We start from the raw sequence: 26,833 nt of genomic DNA on the forward strand, positions 1-26,833 counted from the left end.
TGTCGTCCGGGGTCGAGACCTTTTGGTTGGAAAACAAGCCTTGCGGAGAAGCTGACACACATTTCTGCAAATGGTCTATTTTGCAAGTTGTCAACTCTCGTGACGATTAAGTGACTTGAAATAGCGATAGAAAAATGTTTGCGGGTGAAGGCTAAGCAGGGCCATAGCAGCATGGAGCGAATGCTTGAGTTCGGGGGAAAAAAACAGGCCCTTTTTCTGCAATAAAAAGAAGAGAAAATCCTGACCGTGCCACTCAGCTGCGTCTGGAAAAAAGATGCCATATGGCTTTGGGCCTCATCATAAAAAAGGTTTGTACTCCAGTTTAATCAATTTTTAAACTTCAACCACTCAGAGCAATCATCAAGGTTCTGAAAGAACGTAGGACTCACCTTCTGAAGCTCAAAGACCACATTAGCTGCACTCATGCTTGAGGTTGCATGCATTTTGCAACGTACACCCGCCGCCAAGAGTTCAAGAAAGGCGACTGTGTCGAAAACAGCTAATTGCTTCGTATCTAAAACTTATTACTGTAGATACGAGGGTGCATTGCACAATTTGGACCATGACAATTAATACCTATTCTAAGATCCATGAACTGGCGAGGGCGAAATTGAGTGGTTTTACTAAAAGTGAACATGAGCGTAATTGCCCACCACCACCCGCACTCTACAAAATACAAGCAGATAAACATTCGACCGTACTTACCAGGACTAATATGGCGTCATCGCAAAGTTAGCCTGTTGGCAGGCTATCGAAACGCGTTATTCGCTCGGCGACTGCACACCACAGGTACAGATAGCTAGACAGGCACTGTCCAGAGACGCGAAGTGCCGACTGCGCCCTGCAGCAGCTTCCAGTACTAGGCAGTGCCACGACATGTAGCGCTGTATTCGCGGAATGACGAATGAGCGAACCCACCCGTGCTGTGCACCCTTTCTTTCCCGCCCCTCACCCATTTCTTCTTTTTGCGGGCATATTTTTTCTTTTCCTCTTTTCGTTCCCCGCACCCGATTCCGCGTGTCCCCCGCGTGTGCTTTCTTGGTGGAGGGATTTAGCATACCGGAGACATACTACCGGTTTTAGGTACGCCTGTTGTGCACGTGCGGTGGCCCTTCCCGGCCGGGTGCTTGCTTCTGCGCATATGTAAAAAAATTCCTTGGTTAACTGTCGGCATAAAAAGTCGCCTGTTTTCTTGACGGCTGAATACTGAAAAAAGTGTGCGGTAGGAAATATGCCGAATGTACATAAGCTATGCGCTTTTCGCCTCTAAAATGGCAGCCACTATGAAGGTGGTGCAAGCGTGCTTTAATATAAGTTATTTGAAATATTGCGTACAAGTTAGAAAATGAGCAAGTGCACGCACTTGTGCGGGAAAAGCATGTTTTCGGATTCTGTTCCTGCTAATTCTTACATGTACGACAAATTCCTACTACTTTTGCTAGAAAGAAAACTAAATTTGAAAAAGCTCCGTTATATATCATTCTTCAACACCTTACGGAATATAAGTAACCGAGTACAATTGAAATGACTCCATCAGAAATGTATATGAATACCGGGGTGAATTACAGCCTCAGGAAAGTAACGTAACAATTACAGAAAGCTAGGCTGTTACTCTTCCGTTACTTTCCTCCCAACATTTATAGTTCCATGACACAAATTTATTCAGACTGCAGTGAACTGCAGCAGCTTGCTTGATGATTTGTTCTTTTAATAAACTGCACATCTCCAACCAAAAATTTTAATTTTAAATTGTAACCCAACATTTCCAGGCAGACTCGTCTCCTTCATCAGGGGTGACTGAGGGCTGTAGCTAGTGTCTTTTAAGTATGGAGGGGAGGAGGGGGTCAAAGGAATGACAGCTGTGATGCGAAAGGCATGGTGGAGGGAGAGAGGGTGTTAAGGCTGTTTTTCACGTTGTCGCACTGTGGGGAGGCAGTCAATGACGACTTTTTTTTGTTGAGTTGAAGAGCGAAGTCCCTGGGCATATACTGGTGGCAGGTTTCCTTTTGTGCGGTTGATGTTGTTCCGGGTGGTTTGAATGTACCAGGATTCCAGAAGGAGCCTTTTGTGGTAATTTGTTTCGGTTCCCAGGATGCGGGTTTCTTCGAAGTTGATTCTATGGTCGGAGTCCTCGGAATGTTCCAACTAAAATTTTTTTTTGTTTGGAGATGTGCAGTTTATTACAAGTATTCAAACCCAACCAGACAGGCAAATCTGTCAAAATGATTAGTTTTCAATGATTTGTTCTACGCTGTTAATTTCCGAGGGCAATTGTTTTTCGAAGTTGCGGTCGATAACGTTCTCCACGCGAAGGGATCAGCGGCTGAACTGAACACTTTTTGAACACCGTGCGTCGATTTTGGGTGTAATGAGAGGTAAGCTGCGGCGCCATCTGACAAGACCGGGGGGGGGGAGCTACAGAGCGGTCACGTGATACCTCTCGGGAAGAGAACTCCCATAGAAGACGGCGTTGACCCGGTTGGGGTGCGGACATGATCGTGCGCGATGCTTCTCGGCAACCGGTCTGTTGTCGCTCGGCCACAAAGAAAACTGCTTGCCGTCAGGAAAGCTGCACCTTTGGTTCCAGCTTTTTTTCTGAAAAAAAGGAACTGATTACCTGTAATAAACTACAGAAAAAGCAATTGAATTGCCTGGAACTTTGCCGTTTAAAAAAAGTAAAAAATTAGTCACAAAATTGCAAGAAAGTGCAGCTGATTACAAGTAATCAATTACATGTAATGCGTTACGTACAACTGTGGTACGTATCGTCATATCTTCTATACTTTGAAGCCGCGGTGGTGGCTGAGTCGTTATGGCGCTCAGCTGTTGACCCGAAAGACGCGGGTTCGATTCCGGCCGCGGCGGTCGAATTTGTGTGGATGCGAAGTTCCAGAGGCCCGTGTACTGTGTGCTGTCAGTGGACGTTAAAGATCCCCAGGTGGTCGAAATTTCCGGAGCACTTCACTACGGCATCCTTCACTGCCTGAGTCGCTTTGGGATGTTAAACCCTCATAAACCATGAACCATCCATACTTTGAAAGATCTTCCAAGCGTTATTATTAAATAACGGCCAAGACAATGTGCCAGATATCAAAATCAAGCAAATGTCAGCTTGCAATTGTCACAGGAGAGCAAATCAAGCCAATAAATACTAAAAATACAGGTACTATTTTACTCATATTTACTGTGACATTCCTTGTGTGCTACGAGGTACATTCCTTGTGTGTGCTACGAGGTTCCGCGTTCCACGGCGCGGCGTAGAAGGGACCCGCCGCCGTGACAGCGGCATCATCAATTACCCAGCCATGCTCTTTGAGTGACGACCAGAACAACCGGACCCAACCGGACCCGCCGCCGCCGCCGCCGCGGGGAAACAGGCTTTATCCTCCCCAATTTGCGTGGCCGTTCCAGGTGCGGCCCTCCCGGGCACATTCCAGGACAAGGGAAGACGGAGACCCAGATGACAGGCATCATCAATTACCCAGCCATGCTCGTTGAGAGTGACAACCAGAACGAAGGGGTTTAAGCCCAACCGGACCCAACCGGACCCGCCGCCGCCGCCGCGGGGAAACAGGCTTTATCCTCCCCAATTTGCGTGGCCGTTCCAGGTGCGCTTTATCCTCCCCAATTTGCGTGGCCGTTCCAGGTGCGGCCCTCCCGGGCACATTCCAGGACAAGGGAACTGTCAGCGATCCAGAGCGCGCAGTACCACAGCCGACGCTATGCGCTACCGCGAAGACAACATTCTTTCCCTCTGACTCAACACGTGAAGGGGGCGAGACCATAAGTGGGGTGGTATGTTTGTGCGCCCAAGTGAAAGCCCTAGCCCCCCCCCCCTCCTTCCCCTCCGGCGTGGGCGTGCTCACCCTAGGGAGTGTGGAGAAGAGGATATAAAAATGGACAAGCAGTATGGAAGAGGAAACGCTCAGGACGACATCGTTCGCCAAGAGGGCCTTCAGCGCCGAAGCCCGACGGCGTGCAGCTTCTGCCAGCAACAGCTCGAGCCCAACTCCGGAGCCACTCCATCGCCCCCATGAAGTCGTCGGCACGTAAGCTCGGACGCCCCAGCCTCTGATGTATAACCTTAATCATGTGTAATTATTGAATATACCTGTTTGTTTAAACTGAGCCATACGGTGTCTCTTTGCCTCTCCGTCCCGTGTGGACCTGCGCATTATGGGGGTCATCACACTGGGGTCAGAAGTGGGGTCTCAAAAGCAAATGTCCTCTGAATGCTGTGACATTCATGACTTCAAAATTGTAATCAAAAGGGAATCACGGGACTGATTGTGGGACTTTTACCCCCATTTGAGAGGCTTGAGGCACTGGAGGGCTTGAAAAAAAAAACAATGTCTGTATCTGAGGGAGCTCCCACTCCACAGCCGTCGCTCGGAGCAAGCATGCTGGCATTAGGAAGCGTCATTCCGACGTTTACGGGAGATAAGACAGGGGTTCCAATCTGCGATTTCTTTTCCATGCTAGAAGAGATTGGGAAAATGGGGGGATGGTCCGATGCTCAAATGCTGGGAATGGCGAGGTGTAAGATGGCAGGAGCTGCTCATGATTTTGCATGGCGAGACGAAAAAGTAAAATCCACAAAATCATTTGCGGAATTTAAGAAGCTCGCGTTTGAGCATTTCGACACTGAACCACGTCACGTGCGGGTACAGAGGTTCCGTGACGCCGGACAGATGGTAGGGGAGGACGTGCGAACGTTTGCGTCGCGGCTTCAGCGCTTAGCGCGCGATACGTTAAGCAGGGAGGAGGAAGGAGACCAGCTAAAGAAGAAATACGCGGAGGATATACTTAAAGAGGAAATGACCGCTTTGTTGGTGGCTGGTCTGCAAGACCCCGTGCGCCGGTTCGTGCTCTCGCGCAAGCCGAGCAATTTCGACCAAGCCGTGGAGGCCGCATTGGATGAGGAACGAAATGAGGCGTTGACGACAGCCGCAGCGAGAGTACGCGTCATAGAGAGAGCGGTGCTCAACCCTGAGGTTGCTCTCTTGACAGAGCGATTAGATCGCTTAGAACAGCTGCTATCTCAGCAGGTAGAACGCCAGGTTGAAGCGCGCGCTCAACAGCGCTCATTCGCTGAAAACCGGAGACCGCCACAAAGCTACAGGCGCGGTATGCGAGATTTTGAAGAAATCGTATGCTTCGCTTGCCAGGGTCGCGGACACATAGCCAGGTTCTGCCAAAACGTGCGCCGTGGGGAGCCACAAAGAGAAGCAGGCGAGACACGCCCTAAGCAAGCCTACAGCGGGGCTCCAGATACCGAGACAAAAAACTAGTTAGTCCTCCCCCGCCTGAGGAGCGTGGGGAGGGAGCAGTGGATGATGAGGTGGTGGTAGTTTGTGTGGCCGACGAGGCATGCCCTGTTGTGCGTTGCAAGTTAAATGGTGGTTGCATGGAATTGTTGATAGATACGGGGTCAAAGGTGACATTGCTTAAGGAGAGCAGTTTTAACACGCTTCGAAGGAAGGGGGACCGCGAGGTGTTGGAAGCGTCTGGTGGTATGGCAACCAAATTTGTAGGCATAACGGGGGATCCTCTTGGCATAAGTGGACTCTACCGGTTACACTTCTCTCTCGGCGGAATTGCATTGGAGCACCCCTGCTACGTATGCCCGGACACGGTGTCTCTGCCAAACGGAGTGTCAGGTATATTAGGGCAGGATTTTTTGAGGAAAGGGAAGGTAGTAGTGTCATTCTCTGAGGAAGAGGTTAATGCGGGCGGCTCAAAGGTTCCGTTTTTGAATAGGAGAGGGGCTGAGATTCGCATTACCGATATTGACACCCGTCAAACAGTGGGATCATTGGAGAAGGTATATTCGCGGGTCGCCGTCAGGCTGGTCGAGGAGGCGGTCGTCCTTCCTTGGTCGGAGCACATTTTGTACGCGTTTGTGCCTTCAGATGTAGAGAGCGGCGCCGTGGGAGTGCTTGAGCCGGTCGACTCTCTCAGCAATGGCCTGAAGGCAGCCGCGTGCCTCGTGACAGTTAATGACGCCCACAGAGTGCCCCTACGGGTGGTTAACTGTAGCCAGCAGCCACTGAGCCTTCCCAAGAACAAAACATTGGCTTTCTTCACCTCTGCGATAGAGAAACGTGAGCCCACCGATACGGTACTCGCAACTGTAGAGCATGCTAGTCCTTCGGCTGCTCCAAAGGTGTCGTTCGATCTTTCTCACGTAAAATTTAGGGAGAGGGAGGCTCAGGCTGGTTTGCTGAACGACTACTCGGAGGTATTCGCCGCGTCCAACTTGGATTTGGGCTACTGTGGCGTTATAAAGCACAGGATAGAAACCGGCACTTCATCGCCCGTTTACCAGCGTGCCTACAGGATTCCTTACCACCAACGTGAGGAGATGGAGTGGCAGGTGCAGGACCTGATTGATCGCGGCATTGTAGAACACTCAAAGTCACCCTGTGGAGCACCAGCACTATTGGTGGAAAAGCCAGATGGCTCGTATCGATTGGTAGTGGACTACCGCAAACTAAATGCCGTAACTCGCATCGCTCCATACCCCATCCCCAATATACAGGAGACGCTTTCTCAGCTGGGCTCCGCCAGGTACTTCACGGTAGTGGACATGGCGGCGGGATTCTGGCAGATAGCAATGGATCCGGCAGATGCCGAGAAAACGGCATTCAACACGCCCTCAGGGCACTATGAATGGAAAAGAATGCCGATGGGTCTGGCCAACAGCCCTGCTGTCTGGCAGAGAACCGCTGATGTTATCCTGGCAGGTCTTCTGGGGAGGCTGTGCTTCGTGTATATGGATGACATTATCATATACAGTGACAGTTTTGAGAACCATTTGCGCGATATTGAGCAGGTTTTGGTGCGACTAAGAGGAGCGGGTCTCAAGCTGAAGCCCTCTAAGTGTCAATTCCTCAAAAACGAGGTGAAATACCTCGGGCACGTTGTTTCAGCTGGCGGCGTGCGACCGGACCCTGAGAAACTAAGGTGTGTCTCGGATTTTCCATCCCCGACTAGCGTCCGCCAGGTCCGGCAGTTTCTCGGCCTGATCGGTTACTACCGAAGGCACATAGAGGAGTTCGCCAAGCTCGCTAAGCCGCTCACCGCCTTAACAGCCAAAAATGTCGCCTTTCGCTGGGACGAAAACGCGGAGGATGCTTTTGGGGCCCTGAAAAGGAAGCTAATGAGTGCACCGCTGTTGCGCCACCCGGATTTTAATTTGCCCTTCCTTATGGCCACAGATGCGTCAAAGTTCGCAGTTGGTGCCGTGCTATCTCAGGTTATCGAGGGCAAAGAACATCCCATTGCTTTTGCTAGCCGACAGCTGAGCCCCACAGAGCAAAAGTACGGAGCTACGGAAAGGGAGTGCCTCGCCGTTGTCTGGGCAGTAAATCACTTCAGATGCTACCTTTACGGCCGCAAATTCAAGCTAGTCACAGACTGCCATCCTCTGAAATGGGTGATGAGTGTCAGGGACCCTAGCTCGCGACTCGCTACATGGAATCTACACCTGCAGGAATACTGCTTTGAAGTTGAGCACAAGTCAGGAAAGACGCATCTGAATGCTGATGCACTCAGCCGCACAGCTGCCGTGGCAGCTATAGATGAGTTTGTCCCCGTAGTCGACCGCGCCGAATTACGCACAGAGCAGTGCAAAGATCCTGACCTGAAGCGAATAATCGAAAGCTTAGAGGGCGCACCGTCTCACCCCGAACAGCTAGGTTATTTCATTGGCAAAGACGGCACCCTGTGTCGGCGCACGAGGCCAACCAGGAAAGGGAGACCAGAGAAAACCGCTTGGGAGAGAGTCGTCATACCTCGGTCGTGGACAGAAAGGGTTCTTCGCGCGTTTCACGATGCGCCATGCGCCGGTCATTTTGGCGTAGCGAAGACACGCAGGCGTGTGGAGCGTTTGTACTTTTGGAGTGGCATCCGACAGGATGTTAGAGACTACTGTGCGAAGTGTCATTCCTGTCTCGAAAGAAAAACACCCAAGGGACGAAGACCAGCTCCAATTCAGCCGTTCCCTGAGGTTTCGGCTCCCTTCGAGCGGACAGGTATGGACATAATGGGCCCATTGCCCACGATCACTTCCGGAAACAAGTACATTTTAGTATTTGTCGATCACCTTTCAAAATACGCGGAAGCGGTAGCACTCCCAGATCAGAAGGCAGACACGGTTGCAAGAGCATTTGTCGAACAGATCGTGCTCCGACATGGACCCCCGAGGCAACTCTTGACAGATCGGGGAACGAACTTCGTGTCGCAGCTAATGAGGAGAGTTTGCGAGCTGCTTAAGATCGCTAAGAAGCAGACAACACCGTACCATCCGGCTTGCAACGGCGCGGTGGAGCGACTAAACCAAACCGTGGCCGGGTTCCTGTCGCATTTTGTTTCGCGCGACCAGCGGGACTGGGACTTGTGGCTCCCGTATGCAATGTTTGCCTACAATTCCGCAGCACACGAGAGCACGGGCGAATCGCCATTCTTTCTTCTCTACGGCCGAGACCCGGACCAGCCTAGTGAAGTGCCAGAGGGCCCCCGTCGTGTCCCATACGCTTCACTGGACGACTATAAGGTTGAGCTAGAATCGCGCTTGCAAGTGGCGAGGGACATCGCAAAGGAGGCCTTAAAGAAAGCGGCGAAGCGCAGGAAGGAGGTGCACGATCGCAGTGCTAGAGACGCGCCGTTTGATGTGGGGGACAGCGTGTACATTGAAAACTGCCAAAGGCAGATTGGGCTAGCTCGTAAGTTCCAGACGAAGTGGAGAGGACCGTGCGAGGTTGTCGAGAAGCTTTCTCCGATAAACTTCAGAGTCCGAGACGTGAACCGGCGCTTGATAAGGATACACGCAAATCGCCTCAAGTCGGCACCGGTTCAGTATTCACGAAATAAGGAAAGGGAGAGCGCGGATTTTGATGGGGACAGAAGTGAAGCGGAGCGCGCAGATAGTTCGCAAGAAACGCCCTCTCCTACATTTGTTCGGCAGGCGCCAGAGGTGACGGCCGGAATGCCACCGGATTTACTTCATGCATTGCTAGAAGAAGAAGCGCGCGAGGTTGCCGCGCAGATAACGCCAGGAGAGGCTCCTGCCACGAGCCCTCGCGAGTCCCAAAGCAGACAAAGGGTCACAGACTTACTTAGTATGACTCATGAAGGCCGATATCCGCTGCGAAATCGGAAAGCTAAGTCGGACTAATGGTGTGAACAGAGCGGAGTTGTGAACTGGTCAGAATTGTGTAATGCCGCAGCTCATAACATTGCTATATGCGTATGTGTTAAGTTATCGGAGTTAGTAGTTAAACCTTTCTGTCATTAAGTAACACCTTCACAGGAGAGCATGCGGAGCGCATGCAGAACCTGCCCTACTTCCTTTCGTTATCTATATTTTTGTCTGTGCCGTGATCGTGCTAGAAGTGGGAGCTCCTTTGTAACTGTGGTAAATTTATTTCGTCCAGTTTGGACTAGAAAGGAGAGGCTTGGGTGCTGAGTTTCATGTTTATCTGTAAAAGAAGATCAGTGCTGCCCCTGGAGACGCCAGTTATGACAGCGGAGGCTTATGGTGTTGTGCAGTGGTGTTGAGTGCAGCGAAAAGTGTTTTGTCGGACGCACTGTGCGAGGCGATTCAGAAAGACAAGGGGAGCTGCAGGGACTCAAATGTTCGGAGAACATTCTTCTGGAGGGTGAGCGAGTGTGACATTCCTTGTGTGCTACGAGGTACATTCCTTGTGTGTGCTACGAGGTTCCGCGTTCCACGGCGCGGCGTAGAAGGGACCCGCCGCCGTGACAGCGGCATCATCATTTACCCAGCCATGCTCTTTGAGTGACGACCAGAACAACCGGACCCAACCGGACCCGCCGCCGCCGCCGCCGCGGGGAAACAGGCTTTATCCTCCCCAATTTGCGTGGCCGTTCCAGGTGCGGCCCTCCCGGGCACATTCCAGGACAAGGGAAGACGGAGACCCAGATGACAGGCATCATCAATTACCCAGCCATGCTCGTTGAGAGTGACAACCAGAACGAAGGGGTTTAAGCCCAACCGGACCCAACCGGACCCGCCGCCGCCGCCGCGGGGAAACAGGCTTTATCCTCCCCAATTTGCGTGGCCGTTCCAGGTGCGCTTTATCCTCCCCAATTTGCGTGGCCGTTCCAGGTGCGGCCCTCCCGGGCACATTCCAGGACAAGGGAACTGTCAGCGATCCAGAGCGCGTCGTACCACAGCCGACGCTATGCGCTACCGCGAAGACAACATTCTTTCCCTCTGACTCAACACGTGAAGGGGGCGAGACCATAAGTGGGGTGGTATGTTTGTGCGCCCAAGTGAAAGCCCTAGCCCCCCCCCTCCTTCCCCTCCGACGTGGGCGTGCTCACCCTAGGGAGTGTGGAGAAGAGGATATAAAAATGGACAAGCAGTACGGAAGAGGAAACGCTCAGGACGACATCGTTCGCCAAGAGGGCCTTCAGCGCCGAAGCCCGACGGCGTGCAGCTTCTGCCAGCAACCGCTCGAGCCCAACTCCGGAGCCACTCCATCGCCCCCATGAAGTCGTCGGCACGTAAGCTCGGACGCCCCAGCCTGTGATGTATAACCTTAATCATGTGTAATTATTGAATATACCTGTTTGTTTAAACTGAGCCATACGGTGTCTCTTTGCCTCTCCGTCCCGTGTGGACCTGCGCATTATGGGGGTCATCACATTACGAAGCCTTAGGCACAAACACGCATATATAATCGATAAAATGTGCATGTAGAGATGGTCTACAAGATGTGGGACACAGATTTGTGCGCTGACTTGAATTTTCTCTGTCAAAAAGCATACTTAATAAAAAATAAGTTTCACAACGCTCTTGCAGTGTTCACACGTGTGTCTAGGATTCACGCTCACTTGCGCTCGCATTAGCAAATCAGTCGAAAAGCTTCTAATACGGGATAACTTCAAACCCTTGAGTGTACTCCTGTGAGCACGAAGTCAGCGCTGTGCATAGACAGCAAGGACAGCACGGTGAGGGGTTAGCGTGGCTTCCGAGCTGCGCGTCCGCTGCTCTATCCCGCCATCGGTTAGTCATCCGCCGGGTCACTGAACGTAGACTCTGTAAGAGGGGACAAGTATTCCTAGGGAGTGTTAGCATTGCCCCGCGTCTGAATGATGATTCATGAAAGAGCTTTCTGCGCAGGAGCACAATAGCGCTCGGCGTCGTACATCGGCGAGGCCCGGAACTTCGCCGAAAGAATGAAGCAGCACAAAGCGGATTAAAAATCTGGAGAAGCGGACTCGCGACAAAAATCTTTTTGGACTAATTGCTGCAGTGACACGTGGCCAAAGGCGCCTTCCTTCTCCCCTTTCCTGCCCAGCCCTTGCTACAGGAATTTGCGAGTGTGCCATGAGAAATGTGAGCTATAACAAAGTTTGAGCACTCTTTTATTGATTACACCATAATTATTTATGACAAGCACGTTTTCTGCTTTCCGTTTTTCTCTTGGCGTATAGCATTCAAAAGCTATTTTCAAATTTAATTGAGAAATAAACAAAACATTCATTGCCAGGGAGGAGGAGAAAGCGTCAGGGGACCCAAGACTCCTTCCCACAAATCAGTATGTTCACCTGCGTATGCGACACTCAGCATTTCCCTATTTCTTTCTGCTCCTTTGTAAAATATTACCTTGGGCTCACCCCCAGCCCTGTAAACGGCAAGGCTGTCAAGGGCAAATTGCATTTGCGCTATCACTTGTAACATGAAATGAAGTATTATGTAAACCACGAATGTCCTACAGAGGAGCGTGAGCTTATGGTGCAAGCTTAATCATGAGACTAAATCAGGGCCCGCCGATCTAGCTATTACATGCAGCTGAGCGCGAGGAGGAAATATGCACTGCTTGAAACGGACACAGAATAAATGCGCATAGAACGTGAGCGTTGGAGCTGATCGCCGCATCATGTCAAATTAAAGCATGGAATGTTTTTAGTCGTACTAGAAACACTCTATATAGAAAAAAGTTGTAAGCATTTGAATTCCGTTTTGAGCATAGACTGCTAAGCTTAATCTTTTTACTTGATGTATTTGCCATACAAGACAAATCGGCCATTATATAAATTCTTTCCCGCCCCTCTATGAAGTCGGCACGCGCATCGAGGCACTTCGCACAAAATTCTCCACGAGCGCCCCATCGCGGCATGCGAGCAAAGTATAATCACCCCGCTTTTTTGGGGGCAAGAAAGGACGCGCAGTTATCAACACTGGTAGAGAGCGTAAGTAGGGTGTAAGTTTTCTAAAAGGGGGTAAGTGATCAGTAGCGTGCTTTTAACGGGTTCAAAGTTATTCCTAGGGTCCTCTAAAGGGAGTAAAAGTCCTTTTTACTCCTTTCTCACACCTTTTTTTTTCTTAGAGTGTAGTAAGCAGGTTCAGGCAGCAAGATTGCGTTCGTGGAGTCGCCGCTAGACGGCTCTTTATGTAACAGCCGGCGCGGAAGAAGCTAGCTGAAACACAACCCCACAGTTGGAGCATATGAAAATCATGCTGCGTTCTTCAAGACCTGTAATTGCAGGGTAACGGAGGGGATTTCAAGAGAAGGCAAGCGTAGCAGGGGGAGGGAGAAGGTTAGGTGGGCGGATGAGATTAGGAAGTTTGCGGGCATAGAGTGGCCGCAGCTGGCACAGGACAGGGTTAATTGGAGAGACATGGGAGAGGCCTTTGCCCTGCAGTGGGTGCAGTCAGGCTGATGATGATGATGATGAAGGGAGCAGTTTAGGATTTAGTGACCAGTTGACCGCTAACCTCTGAAAAATGGCGTGACCGATCGGTGTAGCCCACAACGGCGCCAACACATGCGCTGTTTGACGACTACGAAGTGCTGGCCGCTAAACCGAGTTAGTGGCGGACAAAACTCACCGTATTCTGCGAAAGCTCTTTCTCTCGATGAGGTGCGCAGTCACCGAAAAATTCGATTTAATGCTTCAGATGGACAGTAAATAGGACCACAAATCCACTCACAGCCGCCGCGGTGGCTCCGTTGCTATGGCGCTCGGCTGCTGACCCGAAAGACGCGGGTTCCATCCCGGCCGCGGCGGTCGGATTTTGATGGAGGCGAATTACTAGAGGCCCGTCTACTGTGCAATGTCAGTGCACGTTAAAGAACCCCAAGTGGTCGGAATTTACGGAGCCTTTCACTGCGGCGTCCCTCATAGCCTGAGTCGCTTTGGGGCTTAAACCCACACACACACAAAAAAAAAATCCATTCACGAAAAAACCTATACGGCCTGAGATGTGCTGCAAAGCAGTAAAACAGCACACTTGACCCCCTTCCATGTTCACGCGAGCGCTGCCGAGAGATGGCACCACGGTATGTCCTTGCGCCCAGTAGTAAGAGTTCGGCCGTATCAATAGTGTTAAAGGGGCACAGAAGCAGAATCTCAAACTAAGAAAGATGTATGTGTTATTCCTCGGGATCAAAGTCCAGGTTTCTTTTTTGTGTGCAGAAAATCGGAAATGAAAGGTCTAAACCGTTCCACATCCAAATTGCCTGCGAAAAATGAGCACAGTTGATTCGTTTTTATGACGCATTTGCTGTGTGGCTCTCCGACCAATCAGAGCGCCACTTCCCAAGACCGGAAACGCGACCGGAAACCAGAAACGAAAGTCATCCGTCACGGCGGCAAGGTGCAAGCGCAGGCCGCCTCAGTCCCCTGCACTCTGACCGCCGAAGTCGGGAAAAACAGCTGAACCGGCCATCTAGAAAGCATAACAGAGCATGAATGTCGTTGAAAGCTTGTCGTTCTGAATAAGGGACACATGCCAGACGAAGCCTCATTGCGCAGGTTGCGGGGCGACAGACGCGGCGCTGCTTTTGCGTCTAGCATTTCTCTCCATTGTCTGTTTCGCGCTGTTACGGGACTCTTCGCATTCTTGGCTATTATCACCGCGCTGCTCTCCTCGTATTTCGACGGTAATTCACGACGAAATGGCGTTCTTCGAGGAAGCACACAAACGCGTCACCAGCTGCAATCCGCGAGATGCTGCGCCACGACAGAGGCATTTTTGCAATTCGCTTCAATCGAATTGACCTTAGAGAATTTCTGGCTTCTAAAAACTTTGTTTCCGGTAAAATTGCATATTTGTTGTCACGTGACGCTAAGCTCTAAGTCTAGCCTGGTTTAGTATCCTCTTTTAGTGTCCCTTTGGCTGCATGGCTCTCAACGTGTGAATCAGCGAGAAGGTATGCTGGAGTTGGTGGTGGGGTGGGGGTAATGGTTGCAGTGAATGCTGGAGGTCAGTATAATGTTGCTTGAAGGCCTTGTAGAAGCGTGGCTCGTCTGCCTTGTTTAGGGACGCCAGGCGATCCCCAGCGCTCGGATAAGCTGATGGGCACCTCATTGCCGCAATTGCTCGCATAGCCTGGTGCCCACATCATGGCGACCGGAGCGGGGAAGGTTTTGAGACAGCGCAGGATAGGTCGTGACGCAACTCCCCTGAAAGGCGACGCGCACTCATGCCATTGGCGTCAACAAGGCCAGCGCTTCTCCCTCAAGCATTTCGAGTAGACTGAGCGCGAAAAAGTCGCGCGACTTGCGCACGGTACTTCCCACACGGAAGGCGCTATAGGTCGCGTGCTTTGTGACCTGTGGATAATCAAAGATAAAGTGTATGTTACAGTATCTGTAAGCAAGCCCACGTTTGACAACCTATCGCAGTAGTTCTCTTACGCCAGCTTTGCCGACTAGGATGGGAAGAACATGGAAGGACAGGACGGGGGCTTATACAAGCTTATTTCTCTGGTCAGAAGCGTGACAGGTACCGAGAAGTATGACATGCGCACTGCATTATGTGAAACAACAAAAACATCACTTTGTGCTGAAGTTCTTTATAGCGCTACAAAAAAACAAGGACACAGGAAGAAGTACACAGGACGGGCGCTTCTTCCTGTGTCCTTGTTTTTTTGTAGCGCTATAAAGAACTTCGAGAAACTATGCTTCACCAACTAGCCCCACAACGTGTTTTGTGCTGAAGTGGCGCTGATTATTAACACATCCCTTTTCTTTAACACCTATCGTGGTGCCTTGTCGGCTGTCCTTCGGCTGCGTCACCGCAGCGGTGGCCTAGTGACATGAGCAACCGCCTCGCATGCTGGAGGTGCGGGATTCGATCCCCAGTGCCACCGGGCAACCACCGGTGAGAATATGGGTACAAGCTTTCCCCTGGTCTGGCGCACGGCTTCTTTAGGGTGAAATGCTTCGGTAATGGGTCTCTGACCCCACCTTGAGTAGTCGAAAATACCTTGTGCCATGACGCTCTTTGGCCGCAGATGCCCTTGCGCCATAAAAATCCATAATCATCATAATCACCATGTCGTTCGGCTGCTGAGTCCAAGGTAGTGAGGTCGAATCCTGGCCACTGCAAGGGCAATTCGATTGAAGCGAATTGCAAAAATGCCTCTGTGCTGTGCGATGTCAGTGGACGTCAAAGAGTCTCATGCGGGCGACACATTACTCCGGTGCATGCCGTCTACTATACGGCGCCCCCATCCACAGTAGCGGTCATTATGACTTGCAACACGCTAGGTGTGGTTGAAGTGTCATCAAGGTGACAGCCGACAAGTCATCTGTAGTATACATCATGACACATGTTGTTTCTCTAAAGGGAAAACCGCGCTTGCCCATTGCTGCGTTGCACTTCGCATTGACTGCGATTGTATACCTCAGCTAGAGGGCTCACAGCGCATCACGGAGGAAGACTATAAGGAGTGGAAACTCCGCCGTCTGCGGCGACCAGAAAAGGTCACAATCCCACGGCACCACTATCCTGCTGGCGGCGCCTGGCGGTCTGGAAAGAAACTAATGAAATTAAACGTCACGGCGTGCCCGCTGAAGCAAACACCCGTTTCGTCTGCTTGTCTGCTTTGAGCGCGCGCCGCCGGAGAGCGCGCCGGAGCCGCCTGCCCTAAAGCCCCTTGATAATGGACTTTAGCCTGCCCGGGCGCTGCATTTTTTTTTCCCGCTGCTTCTACGAGGCGCCACAAGGCGCCGCCACTGCATGCGCCTCCGTCGGCGCATACAATTGTGAGTAACGAGAACAGAAAACTGGGGGAGTTGGAATGTATTCATCTTTAAGCAGCGCGAAACACAGGACAAGAGGAAGGAACATGAGTCTGTACGAGCGCTTTGTCCTGTCATGTGTTTCGCGCTGCTTAAAGATGAATACAATTGTGACTATCTGGTCGCCTGCGCTCGCTCGGGCAGACGGGAGTTTCACCTGCTGTATAGTCTTGCTCCGTGCAGCGCATGCGCTAACCTGCCATGGTAAAAAGTTGGCGCAGGCCCCCGTTGACAGCACTGAACTTTTTTTTTTTTCTCAGGTGGCCGTACTGCTGCTGGCCACGAGGCGCATCGTGCGCTTCCTGTGGCACCGCGGCATGGATCCCGACTCGACGGCCATCCCGTACGTGACCGCACTGGGGGACGTGTTGGGCACCTCCTTCCTGGCCGCCGTGTTCGCGCTCATGACGCCGCTGGGCGTCGACACCGAGCTATGAGCAGCGCACGCTCAGCCCGAAGGAAACGTTCTGCAGCTCAGGGATGAAACCACGCTCTCAGTCCGCGCGCGATAGACCTCGACGTGCAGTCTTCTATACGCAACCATCGTGCGCGGCGCGCCGCTAAGCCGTGATGGTATCATCCGTACAGGTCGTCTAGCTTCCTAGGCAGCACCCTGTTTTTACTGCTCACGATTACTACCGCTCCGCGCCGAGTGGCGCCCTGTATCCTGCCCCAGCCGAGTCTGCGTGCGACTCCGACGTGATATCAGTCGACACTGGCCACGACGAGCAAGTGTCGAGCTCCTTTTTTTATTAACGGCTTGCTGATCTGCCCGTGACGATTTCAGGAGAATGAACAATGGCTCCCGTCATGTGCGGTCCTTACGATTAGTTTTGTGTATGCGTTTACTTCTGCGCATCTCTTTAGGCGCACTAGCTTTACATAAAGGACGAGGGGAAGAGAGAGACGTGTGTGTGCAAGCAAGGACAACTTTCGCGAGGCAGCAAAGGGATGGATGTGTTCAGCACTCTTCGCCTGAGCCCCTCGTCGTCAGGCCCTCGACCGAAGCGTTCTTCCAGGTCCTCGGGGTCTGCTCTCACTTATAGTAAACAAACAAGTAGTTCCTTTCTGCACCGGTGACTTTTAATGGGAAATGAAGCACGCATGATTCCTCTGTGTGCGTGTGTGTGAATCGAGGTGCTGGTTTGCATAGCACCTTCGTCTGATGAGGCACGGTGTAGGACAAAAATATACGTGCCAATGTCGCGACGCGCTTCAACTATGCCACTCGTTGTCACGAGTGGATCGCGCCTTTGCGCGTGCAGTTGTGACTCGGCGTGCGTATGTGCATGCGCTTCTGTACAGTGGCTGACTACACCTTGTTGATATAATAAATGCGGTTTTAAAAACGTACGCCCTCCCGGGTCGTTTTATGCACCTGTGTATCGGATGGGAAAATTCCGGACCCCCTATGCCTTGGAAAAGGAAACCAACGTGTTAAGCACGCCAAGGACTATTGATGTGGAAATGTTTTGAGAAGACACAGCGCACTCACTCGCAAAACTACGCCGAGCTGCTGCAGGTGATCTCAGGCGATGGGACGACCCACGCCCTTCTTTTTTGACCTGTATTCGGTGGTCCGCTTGGGTGGGTCTTAGTTTCCGAGTTGCCGCGAAAACTTGAACCTCGCCTCTTATTCTCTCTGCACACATAACCTGCTATGATGTAGCGACCGTTGACGTTTAGAACACGCTCTATAGACCTTTCCAATAAGGGCCCCTTGGGCGTCGCCACATCGCTCGCTGGGTTGTCTGCACACCGGGCTAGCGCGGTGGAACCGGCAGTGCAGCCGGTTTGCAACAGTTCAGAGGCGGCGGTTCAACATCCTCTTCGCCAGATGGAAAGGCTTATAGTCAGTACATGCTGTCTCCACCTGGGACTTTTTTTTTCCTTCCGCGAGCGCAACACATTGTGTGCTAAACAGAGGGATCTCAAGACATTCTGTCTGTGAAGGTAAAAAAGGCGCTCATGTGGCCGCGCGGCTCTGCGCCCTCGGACGGGACATCATTGTGCCAGTATTAAGGTAACGGAAATTTCAAATATTTTTTTTTCAAATATTTATTCCAACATTACACCATACAGATATAATGTAGAGGATGGCAGGCAAAAAGCCTCCTGGAGGCTTGACCGGTCCTGCATCCTTGAAATTAGCATTGAAATGCTGAAAGATAGTGCGTCTCGATGCTTCCGGCGTAATGTAGTTTTGAACTTGCGAGAAAGCCGTAGAATGAGCGATATTTTCGTTTTTATTGAAACCTTGTACATTGGCGCGTCGGCAGTCTGCTCAGAAACCATAGAATCTTCTACATGTCCCACTGTGCAAGTACGCACAACCCCCGTCAAAGGTCTTCAGGCCACAGCGTGCATATGTAGTGAATCGAGTGCCGCTTAAATGCTACGTGTAGCGGGGCATTCAAGCCACACGTCAAGCAGCTTTCCTGTGGTGAGAAGATAACTAACATTTCAATACTCTTTGGTTTTTATGCCGTGATAGCCTCATTATGCTACTGAAAGGAAAAGTTTACCTGAACTTTTTGGCCAAGGCTGTGCCTACGTTTGTTTATTTAGTTATCTATTTATTAATACTGTAAGCCTTCACTGGCTCATACATGAGTGGGTGCAACATCATAGTTGTACAGGCAATTTACGATACATCCTAGGGCACGCAGAAACAAACAGGATAACAAGGAACATTCAGCATTATACCGCTATTTCGGAAAATACCTGCGAATACATGCACATGAAACACACTCCGTGAATATGAGGTTTGCAGCCACTAATCGTAAATGAGGCTGCTCACAATGTGGCAGTTTGCTGGCCAAAAAATAGCCCCTTGGCATCAAATTCATCTGCAGATATCAAGGTCATAATATCACGTGGTGGCTTATTCCATAATTCTATGATGAACAGGAAGAATGAATACTTGGAAGTGTTGCAGCGGTTGATATACTGTGAAAAAAAAACCGAAGGGCTTTGTTTTGGATCGCTTCTAATTGATAAGTACAACTTGCTGTGAATCCAAGACGATTCTGCCGTATTAAAGGACTGGTCGTACAAGGGACTTAAAACTTACTAGCTGTACTTTAGCTGGCGCGCGTGCAAGTTTCCTCTGAAGAAATGCAAGCTGTCTACATGCTTTTTGGCGCGTTTCATTGATGTGAACATCACATTTCAATGTGCTTGTGATGGCAACCCCTGAATATTAAACTGCGTCGGCTTCTGCTACTTTGTCGTGAATTCGTAACGCGTCCCCGACTGCCGAAAGGGAACGCTATTGCGTGCAGGCTTGAACAAGACAACAAAGAGATCAGACAAAACAAAACGAAGCCGTATTTATAATTTAAAGGAAAAGAGCCAATATGAAACGAAAACAAGAAAAACACACTCAACACGCGTACAACACTACAGAAGAAAGGAAAGACCACCAGGTACCGAGCATCCCAGATGAAGCGGGCATGCCTTGCAGACAGGATGGAGCGCGGGTCGATGAACTGCGGCTCGTCGCTGGCGTTGCGTCAAAGGAAGCGGCGGAAGGGAGCCAGATGGTAGTAGGAGAGGAGAGGAACACGGAGACGCCGGTGGATTCCCGTCAGCAGCTCCAGAAGCTTGGCAGCAGCAGGAGAATCGTAGCCAGATACCGTCGACGGCGTCACGAAACGCCAGAGGCTTAAAGCAGGCTATCCAAGAGTGCCTTTCGGTCGCACGGACCCTCAGTCCATCAGCTGCCACCTCCAAACCTGAAAGGAATGCAGGAGGCTTGCGTCGGTGATCCAAGGGAGGTTCACGGCAGCACGGACCCAACGTCCGACGGCTGCCACCTCCACGCTTGAATGACATGACCTCCGCTGCGCTGTCTCCCTTCACACCTCGGTTTTCTGACACGTGAGCTCTCCGCTCCTCGTGCTCGCCACGCTCTTCGTCGCCGTCGCCTCGCACTCACCATTCGCACGCGCACACGCGCAACGCTGGGCTGGCACGCGCAGCGCTCCGCTGTCCGATGCACCACTGTCGACGCACCGCGTTCGAAAGTAACCCGACGATTTGGTGTGCACCTGACATACTTGTACTCCCATTAGATGATAAGCAAACTTTTGGGGCACCCGTTTTCCTTGCTTTTTTTTCAAATAGGCATTTCGCCATCTTCTTCGTAACATGGCGAGTGGAATAGCGTGAACCTCCAGTAACTAAGCTTTTGCAGGCGTCGTATGTGTTGGGAACGAAGTTGCAGCCCCGCTCCAAGGCAAGCATTTCAAGGAAGTACGGGAGAGTCGGCTAACATGCTTGACCGCAACGGCATCAAAACGCTGCACAACCTCCCATTTGGTACATCAGTAAAATCGTTTAGCTCGACTGCACTCATGCTGTGGCTATTTTGCTGAGTTAACACCTGTCGTTCCGTGAAGGAGCTGTGGTGTGTGCGGGTGCGCCCGAATGCTCCACCCTCAGCCCCTCTAGTGGATTAGATCGGGGCACCTTCCAGACATGGAAGGTGTCTCCTCTGGACCATCATCCTGTGGTGTCCTCCGGACCATCATCCTGTGGGTGCACAACCATCGACCTTCCCCACTTGAAGGGCCACCATCCACTGAGGACCACTGCACCCTTTAGAAACCACCCATCAGAAGCCCAAGGCTAAATCAAATTCAAAGACGCAATGGGAAAGCGGTCAGTGTAAACGCGAATGTGCAACCTATTCTAAGTTTTAACGCACATTTGTCACATCACTTGTATGATCGCAGGTTGATTTTTTATTTTTGTGTGTTTTCATTTGTATAGGCGAAGGAAAAGGGTCATGTAGCAGCTTGACTAATCCTTGTCCCATTAAAGTCAGTAGAAGCGTGTACTGTGTACAAAGCGACTCGCACTGTAGAGTGATGTAAAAATAAGACGTGCATAGTTTACTATGCAAAACCAATTATATGAACAGCAAGTCCTCATACTAGGTCGGAAGAAATCCCTTCCTGATATCCGAAAACAAAAATACCAGTCTGGAAAGTGAACAGCCGCAGTTACGCCTTGAATATTTCGCAAAACGCACTGGAGGTTTTTAATAATGAAATATAATAAAGGTTTGAAAAATAAAGTTAGGTACGGGCAAATTCAGAGAACGCAGGCGGAATCTGTACACAGTAGATGGTTTAACAACGGTATTTTCGAAAGGCAACCATTCATGACGAAAACTAGTAATTACACGAAGGAAACTAAACTTTATACCTATCCATCACCGAGCGGAGAGTGAAGAAATGTTTGAAGCGGTGAAAAAATATATTTCAGCTAACCTGGGTGATATTGATTTCGTTAAAGTAGCTAAGTACTTATTTAGATTGAGAATAAGGCATTTTAACTTCAGCTATGCGTAATCAGAGCGAAAATGATTCATTTTCCGATAGTCTGGATCGCAGATCTTTTTCTCTCATTATCCGGACTTGTTACCCGAGAGAAAGAAGCTCCAAGTTCTGCCAAAGGTAGGTGTACCACCACCCGAAAGCTTGACTGATTGGTTGAAAACTTTAGTGAATGCACGGGCATTTTATGCGAATATAATGCCGCAGAAAAGTAACCAGATATATGAAACAAATATGTTTATCTGTGTAGTTTTACTTTCTAGCACTTCTTCTCTTGGCCACAGTGGTCCTGCAATGAACGAAACAAAGTCTACGCCACTGCGTAGAGAACGGTGGTACATGCTTTTAACACGAAAAGTGGCAACCCTTTGCGTTCATGAGTACGTTACGCTCGTAATGCGAATGTGTAATGACACTGATAATCCTCCATTGATAACTGCTCCGCTTACGCATGTCATTCGCATTAGCTACACGCAGGACCGAATACAGGTGGGCATATTGAAAGAGAGAATTGTGCAGCCGTTACAAGGTGTATTTACAAATATGTTAGTGATTTATGCAGTTCTGCAGCAGTCAGCAAGACGTACACACAGTAATGATAATGATTTATGACCATCGCCGTTACGTAATGATGGAGGAGGCAAGAATAAAAGCGGCTGCCACTTGACAGGGTTCCCACACCCAGTACAGCATGCAGTGCCATACGTCAGCAGGAACAGTCGCATGCTTAGGCAGAAAATATCTTTAAAATAGCATTAACTAATGTAATGCCACTTAGAATATGGGCACTTGGCTTGTTCGATGATATGTCTTTAAAACCAGTAACAATCTGTATCTGCACGCGGCGTAAGCATGTTTTTTTTTAAGTAATCAGAGACGAACTGCTGATCTTCATCGCAGTTTCTTGCAGCCACCCGGCTGCACCAAATACTGTAAATGCAAAGAAGGAAGACATCGTATTTATAAACACCTAGTCCAACGTCTATAGGAATCGTATTCTGCACGGCGTCAAAGGTAAGTCTTTCTTAATTATTCGCTGGAGCACGTCCCAAAAGAGCAGCGCATCCCAGCAAACGGTAATGACGTGCTCGATTCACTCTGGTCTGTGACACAGCAAGCAGTCAGCACCCCATGGTAAAAACAATTCCTTCTCCTCCATCCATGTTTTAACCGGCAACGTACCAGGGTGCAACATGAAGAAAAACGTCTTCACGCCCGCTGGCCGCACCACTTTCATCACTCTTTGTTCTTTGGCCGGTACTATACAAAGATCTGTGCACTGGCTCGGGGAAATCATAGCCAAGCAAATCTTTGCGCAATCGCCTACGTGTGACATAGGAGAGGTGCCCAAACAGAAGCGAGCAGTTTAGAAACCGGAAAGCAAAGATCAGTTCTTTCAAAAATCGACTTGCACATTCTCGCATCCCGTCGACCGTGGAAATAACATAATTTGGCAAAGCCGAAGAACCCCTCACTGGAATAAACTTCCCAAGAAAGGGACACGCTGATCCCGAAGAAACATAAATCTTACGCCACTTGCCTCAGGTACAAGCTCCGAAACACAAGGCCCCTTTTCCACAACGATTATTCCGCTTATCCTCTCCCATGAGGACTGCCAAACTGCGAAGAGGGGACGAAACTTGATGTGAAGTCAAGAACATCAAAGGGCCTGTAACTACAGAACTTTTTGAACCAAGAATATATTGCATATGTTTACACACGCGCAAATTGACAGGTCCTTTCCCGATCGCTTCTATGTACGCGTCGACCTGTCGAGAAGAACATCTAAGCACTTGGAATGAACCCATAAACTCCAGCGACAAGCTCTAAAAGTAGTAACAATGACCAAGCAAAGCAAAACACTAAGAAAATTGTGTTATTTTAATGCAAGAAGCGTAGTAATTAAATTAGGTCTCTTTGAGCAGCTAATTCGGGTACACCATCCTCACGTTGTAATTATAATGAAAACATGGTTGCATGCTGGGGTACTTGACTCCGAACTTGTCCCCACATCGCATAAACTGCTGAAGAGAGGTAGTAGATCGCCAGAGGGTGTTTTAGATATAGCTATCAAAAACACCATAAAATATTTAGCCTTGAAGGGCATCGAAGACAACGAAAGTGCGCAGTGCAGAACACCACAGCAATAACTAGCAAACTGTTTTCGGCGCTTTGTGTGAAAATGAAAAAAATCCTCTGAAAAGAGCACCGGAAAAAGCTTATCAACTGTTGGTGTAGTGTTGTAAGATTCGTTTGTCATGTAACCGATTCTATATCAGTGATACCGGCCGCTGTGTGAATGGCAGTTTGCGCGAGCATGTGAGGGATATAGAAAATCAGTGTCGCAAAAATAACATAGCCATACATTGTGCGGACTGGAAAGACTAGGACTTTTCTCAAGATCGCCATCATCGCCAAATATCATGGCTACTTGCGAGTCCTTTAGCATGCAAGAACACAGTGACACGTACGTGTGTCAGCCACCATCGGTGGCTCGTGATCCCACAAGAGCTTGCTTTTCTTCATCTGTGACACCATTTAATACTACCTGATTGTTGACATTCCCCGCTTCATTGTTGATCCATTGTGTATCTGCTCGCCGAGTTCCCTTTGTATTGCTGCTTCCCTGCAGCAATATATCATTTGGTTGCTAGTCAGCACATGTGTTCTCTTCCGTCTCATCTGTTAGCGCTGTTCAATCGGTTTCCATCAACGTGCGTCAACCAGCTCAACTAAGCCCTCTTCTAGAAAGCAACCTTATATATGAAAAACAACACGGTTTCAGAAAATAGATTTCGACTGGAACACAGTTTGCCGAAGTTACTCGTGACATAGCCAACGCACTTAATGCAGGCAATCAGACAGGTGCAATATTCTTAGACTTTTCTAAAACGTTTGCTGTTCCCCACGATGACCTTAATTGTAACAAAATTATTAGTGTTACAGATTTTCACATAGTTTCAGGGACCATAAATCCGCTAACCTCAAATCTCCTATCTCTAAACATCTCTAAATCAGCATCTTGCGATAAAAACCTACTTGTGCCTCCCCCCATCCCCCCCCCCCCCCTCGTTTTTTTCTTCTGTTGACGCAATGACGAACTCTCGAAATTCGTTTCGACGGCTGAGACTCATTCTCGTCTGCTGAACTCTCGTATGGCGCACTCGTTTAAACTTTATCGAACTCTCGAAACTCGTTTCGACGGCTGAGACTCATTCTCATCTGCTGAACTCTCGTAGGGCGCACTCGTTTAAACTTTATCGAACTCTCGAAACTCGTTTCGACGGCTGAGACTCATTCTCATCTGCTGAACTCTCGTAGGGCGCACTCGTTTAAACTTTATCGAACTCTCGAAACTCCGTTGAACATCTGAACTGAATCACGAACCACCCTTACAGGCTGACGGTGTTCGAAACTGGTTTTGCCCACGTGACGACGTCGCGCGGTTTGCGCAGCCTCTCCCAAACACACACCCCTGAGGAAGCCGGGCGCCTGGCCGGGGGACGCTTGTGCCCATTTACAGAACAGAAAACAGTGTGCGAAAACAGGTGGACAAGATTCGCATAATCTAGGTTTTAAAGCGTATAAACCCGCTATGGCTTTATCCGCAGCCCGCCGCAGTTAAGTGGTTATGGCACTCGGCTGCTGACTCGAAAGACGCGGGTTCGATCCCGGCCGCGGCGGCCCAATTTCGACGGATGCGAAATTCTAGAGGCCCGTGTACTGTGCGATGCCAGTGCACGTTAAGGAACGCCAGGTGGTCGAATTTTCCGGAGCCTTAAACTACGGCGTCTCTCATAGCCTGAGTCCCTTTGAGACGTTAAGCCCCCACAATCCAAGCCAAACCCAAACCCCATGGATGAGTTCCTGCGCCTCTATTATTTCTCATCTACATCAACGACATTCACTTCTGTGTTCCTTCAACTGTTCAACTTCGCATTTTTGCCGACGACCGTGTTGTGTACAAAGCCGTGAAAAAATTGGAAGGCCAAATTCTTTACGCTTTCTTAGATTCAATTTATTATTGCTGTTAGCCTTGGGGAATGCAATTAAATTCGAATAAGACCAAAAACAACACAATCACTATTAAGAAGCAGCTTCTAAATTTTACATTCATGCTTAATGACACAAAGGGTAAAGATATAATAAGGTGAAGTATATGTGATTAACTCTAACCTCTAACTTAATTAGGAGCCGAACATCAAATATATTTGTTCTAAAGCTGAAGGTAAATTAAGTTATACACAGAGAAAACTGTGCAACGCACCTGCTCATACTAGACTCAGTGAATACAAAACACTTATCAGACCTACCTTGGAATATACAGGTATGGTCTATAGCCCCTGTTAAAAGCCTTAATGAGCAAATTAGAGCGCTTCCGGAAATTAACAGTTGGGTTTGTTTACCCAGATTACTCACGACAAACTAGAGCTGCCAATCTAATCATGAATTTGAGGAAATTTGCAATGTCACATCGTATAATCGTTTCACGGCCACTTTGAAATACTAAATTAACAACACTTACAACCTCCTTTCGAGCGCTCATCTTGAAGAAATCATAGTAAAATAGCTCTTCAATCAGTCAGCAGTGTAAATGTCCATAAGTACTCCCTGTTTTCAGCTTTCGCTTAATATTTGGTTAAATTGCCAGAAGGTGCTGTAGAGTGTTTGACATGAACATTACATGAATTTTCCAGAACATTGGCGAAGATGGTCCGCCTACTAATTCTGCCCTTCTGGTGGGGCCCACTGGAATGTCGATAACTGACTGTAAACGTTTGGCTAAAGCTTTAATTAAATTTTTATAATCACTATAAGTAAGTGTTATCTGCTGATGACGACATACTTGCTTAAGCTTAGCAGGATTCTGTTTTCTGCATAAGTTCTATAAGTGCACGAGAAAACGACGCTGGTATAATACCTTTCTGAATGGCTCTTCAAAAATGCATTCTAAAATTAGAGTAGTTTCGTGTTTAAACGTGTTATAAAATGCCGCCATTATTCCGTCAGGATCTGGCGGCTTCCCGAAGTAGACCTCATCAATAGTATTCCAATCTGCTATTGCTAAGACGCTAGAAAGGCTGTCATCGTCTTCACTGACTGGTCGGAATAATAGACTTAAAAACTCAGCCTGAAAGGCATGTACATCCGCCGATTTGAAAGCGAACAAATCGGGAGTGAAAGCCTCATTTATCGTCTTCTTATCGTCCTTCACACAACCTTTGTTCTCTTGATCTACGATATCTTTCCCTCTAGCATATCTTTTTTCCATCCTCAAATTCCGCCGACTGAGCACGTTGTATGCCATCAAGCGATCTGTTCAAGCGTGTATTGCAGCTCCCTGAAACCTTGTGACATCGATAGCCTCAAGCTCGGCTGTAACCTCACTGATAAGAACAGTACAAAATCTTGGAGCTCCATTT

General features: G+C 49.4%; 1 protein-coding gene across 8 annotated transcripts in view; it reads left to right on the forward strand.

Annotated features, from left to right (window-relative positions):
* LOC144099557 (solute carrier family 41 member 1-like) overlaps positions 1-17,418 on the forward strand; it is a 113,245-nt gene extending 95,827 nt beyond the window's left edge. For all 8 annotated transcript variants that reach the window (XM_077632967.1, XM_077632965.1, XM_077632972.1 and 5 more), the window contains one exon: positions 16,326-17,418. In XM_077632967.1, the coding sequence (XP_077489093.1) occupies positions 16,326-16,502 (177 nt within the window). In that variant the 3' untranslated portion in view covers positions 16,503-17,418. The remainder of the gene's footprint in view (positions 1-16,325) is intronic.
* The last annotated feature ends 9,415 nt before the right edge of the window (positions 17,419-26,833 follow it).

Source organism: Amblyomma americanum, chromosome 7 (genome assembly GCF_052857255.1).
Source record: "Amblyomma americanum isolate KBUSLIRL-KWMA chromosome 7, ASM5285725v1, whole genome shotgun sequence".
Taxonomy (NCBI): Eukaryota; Metazoa; Arthropoda; class Arachnida; order Ixodida; family Ixodidae; genus Amblyomma; species Amblyomma americanum.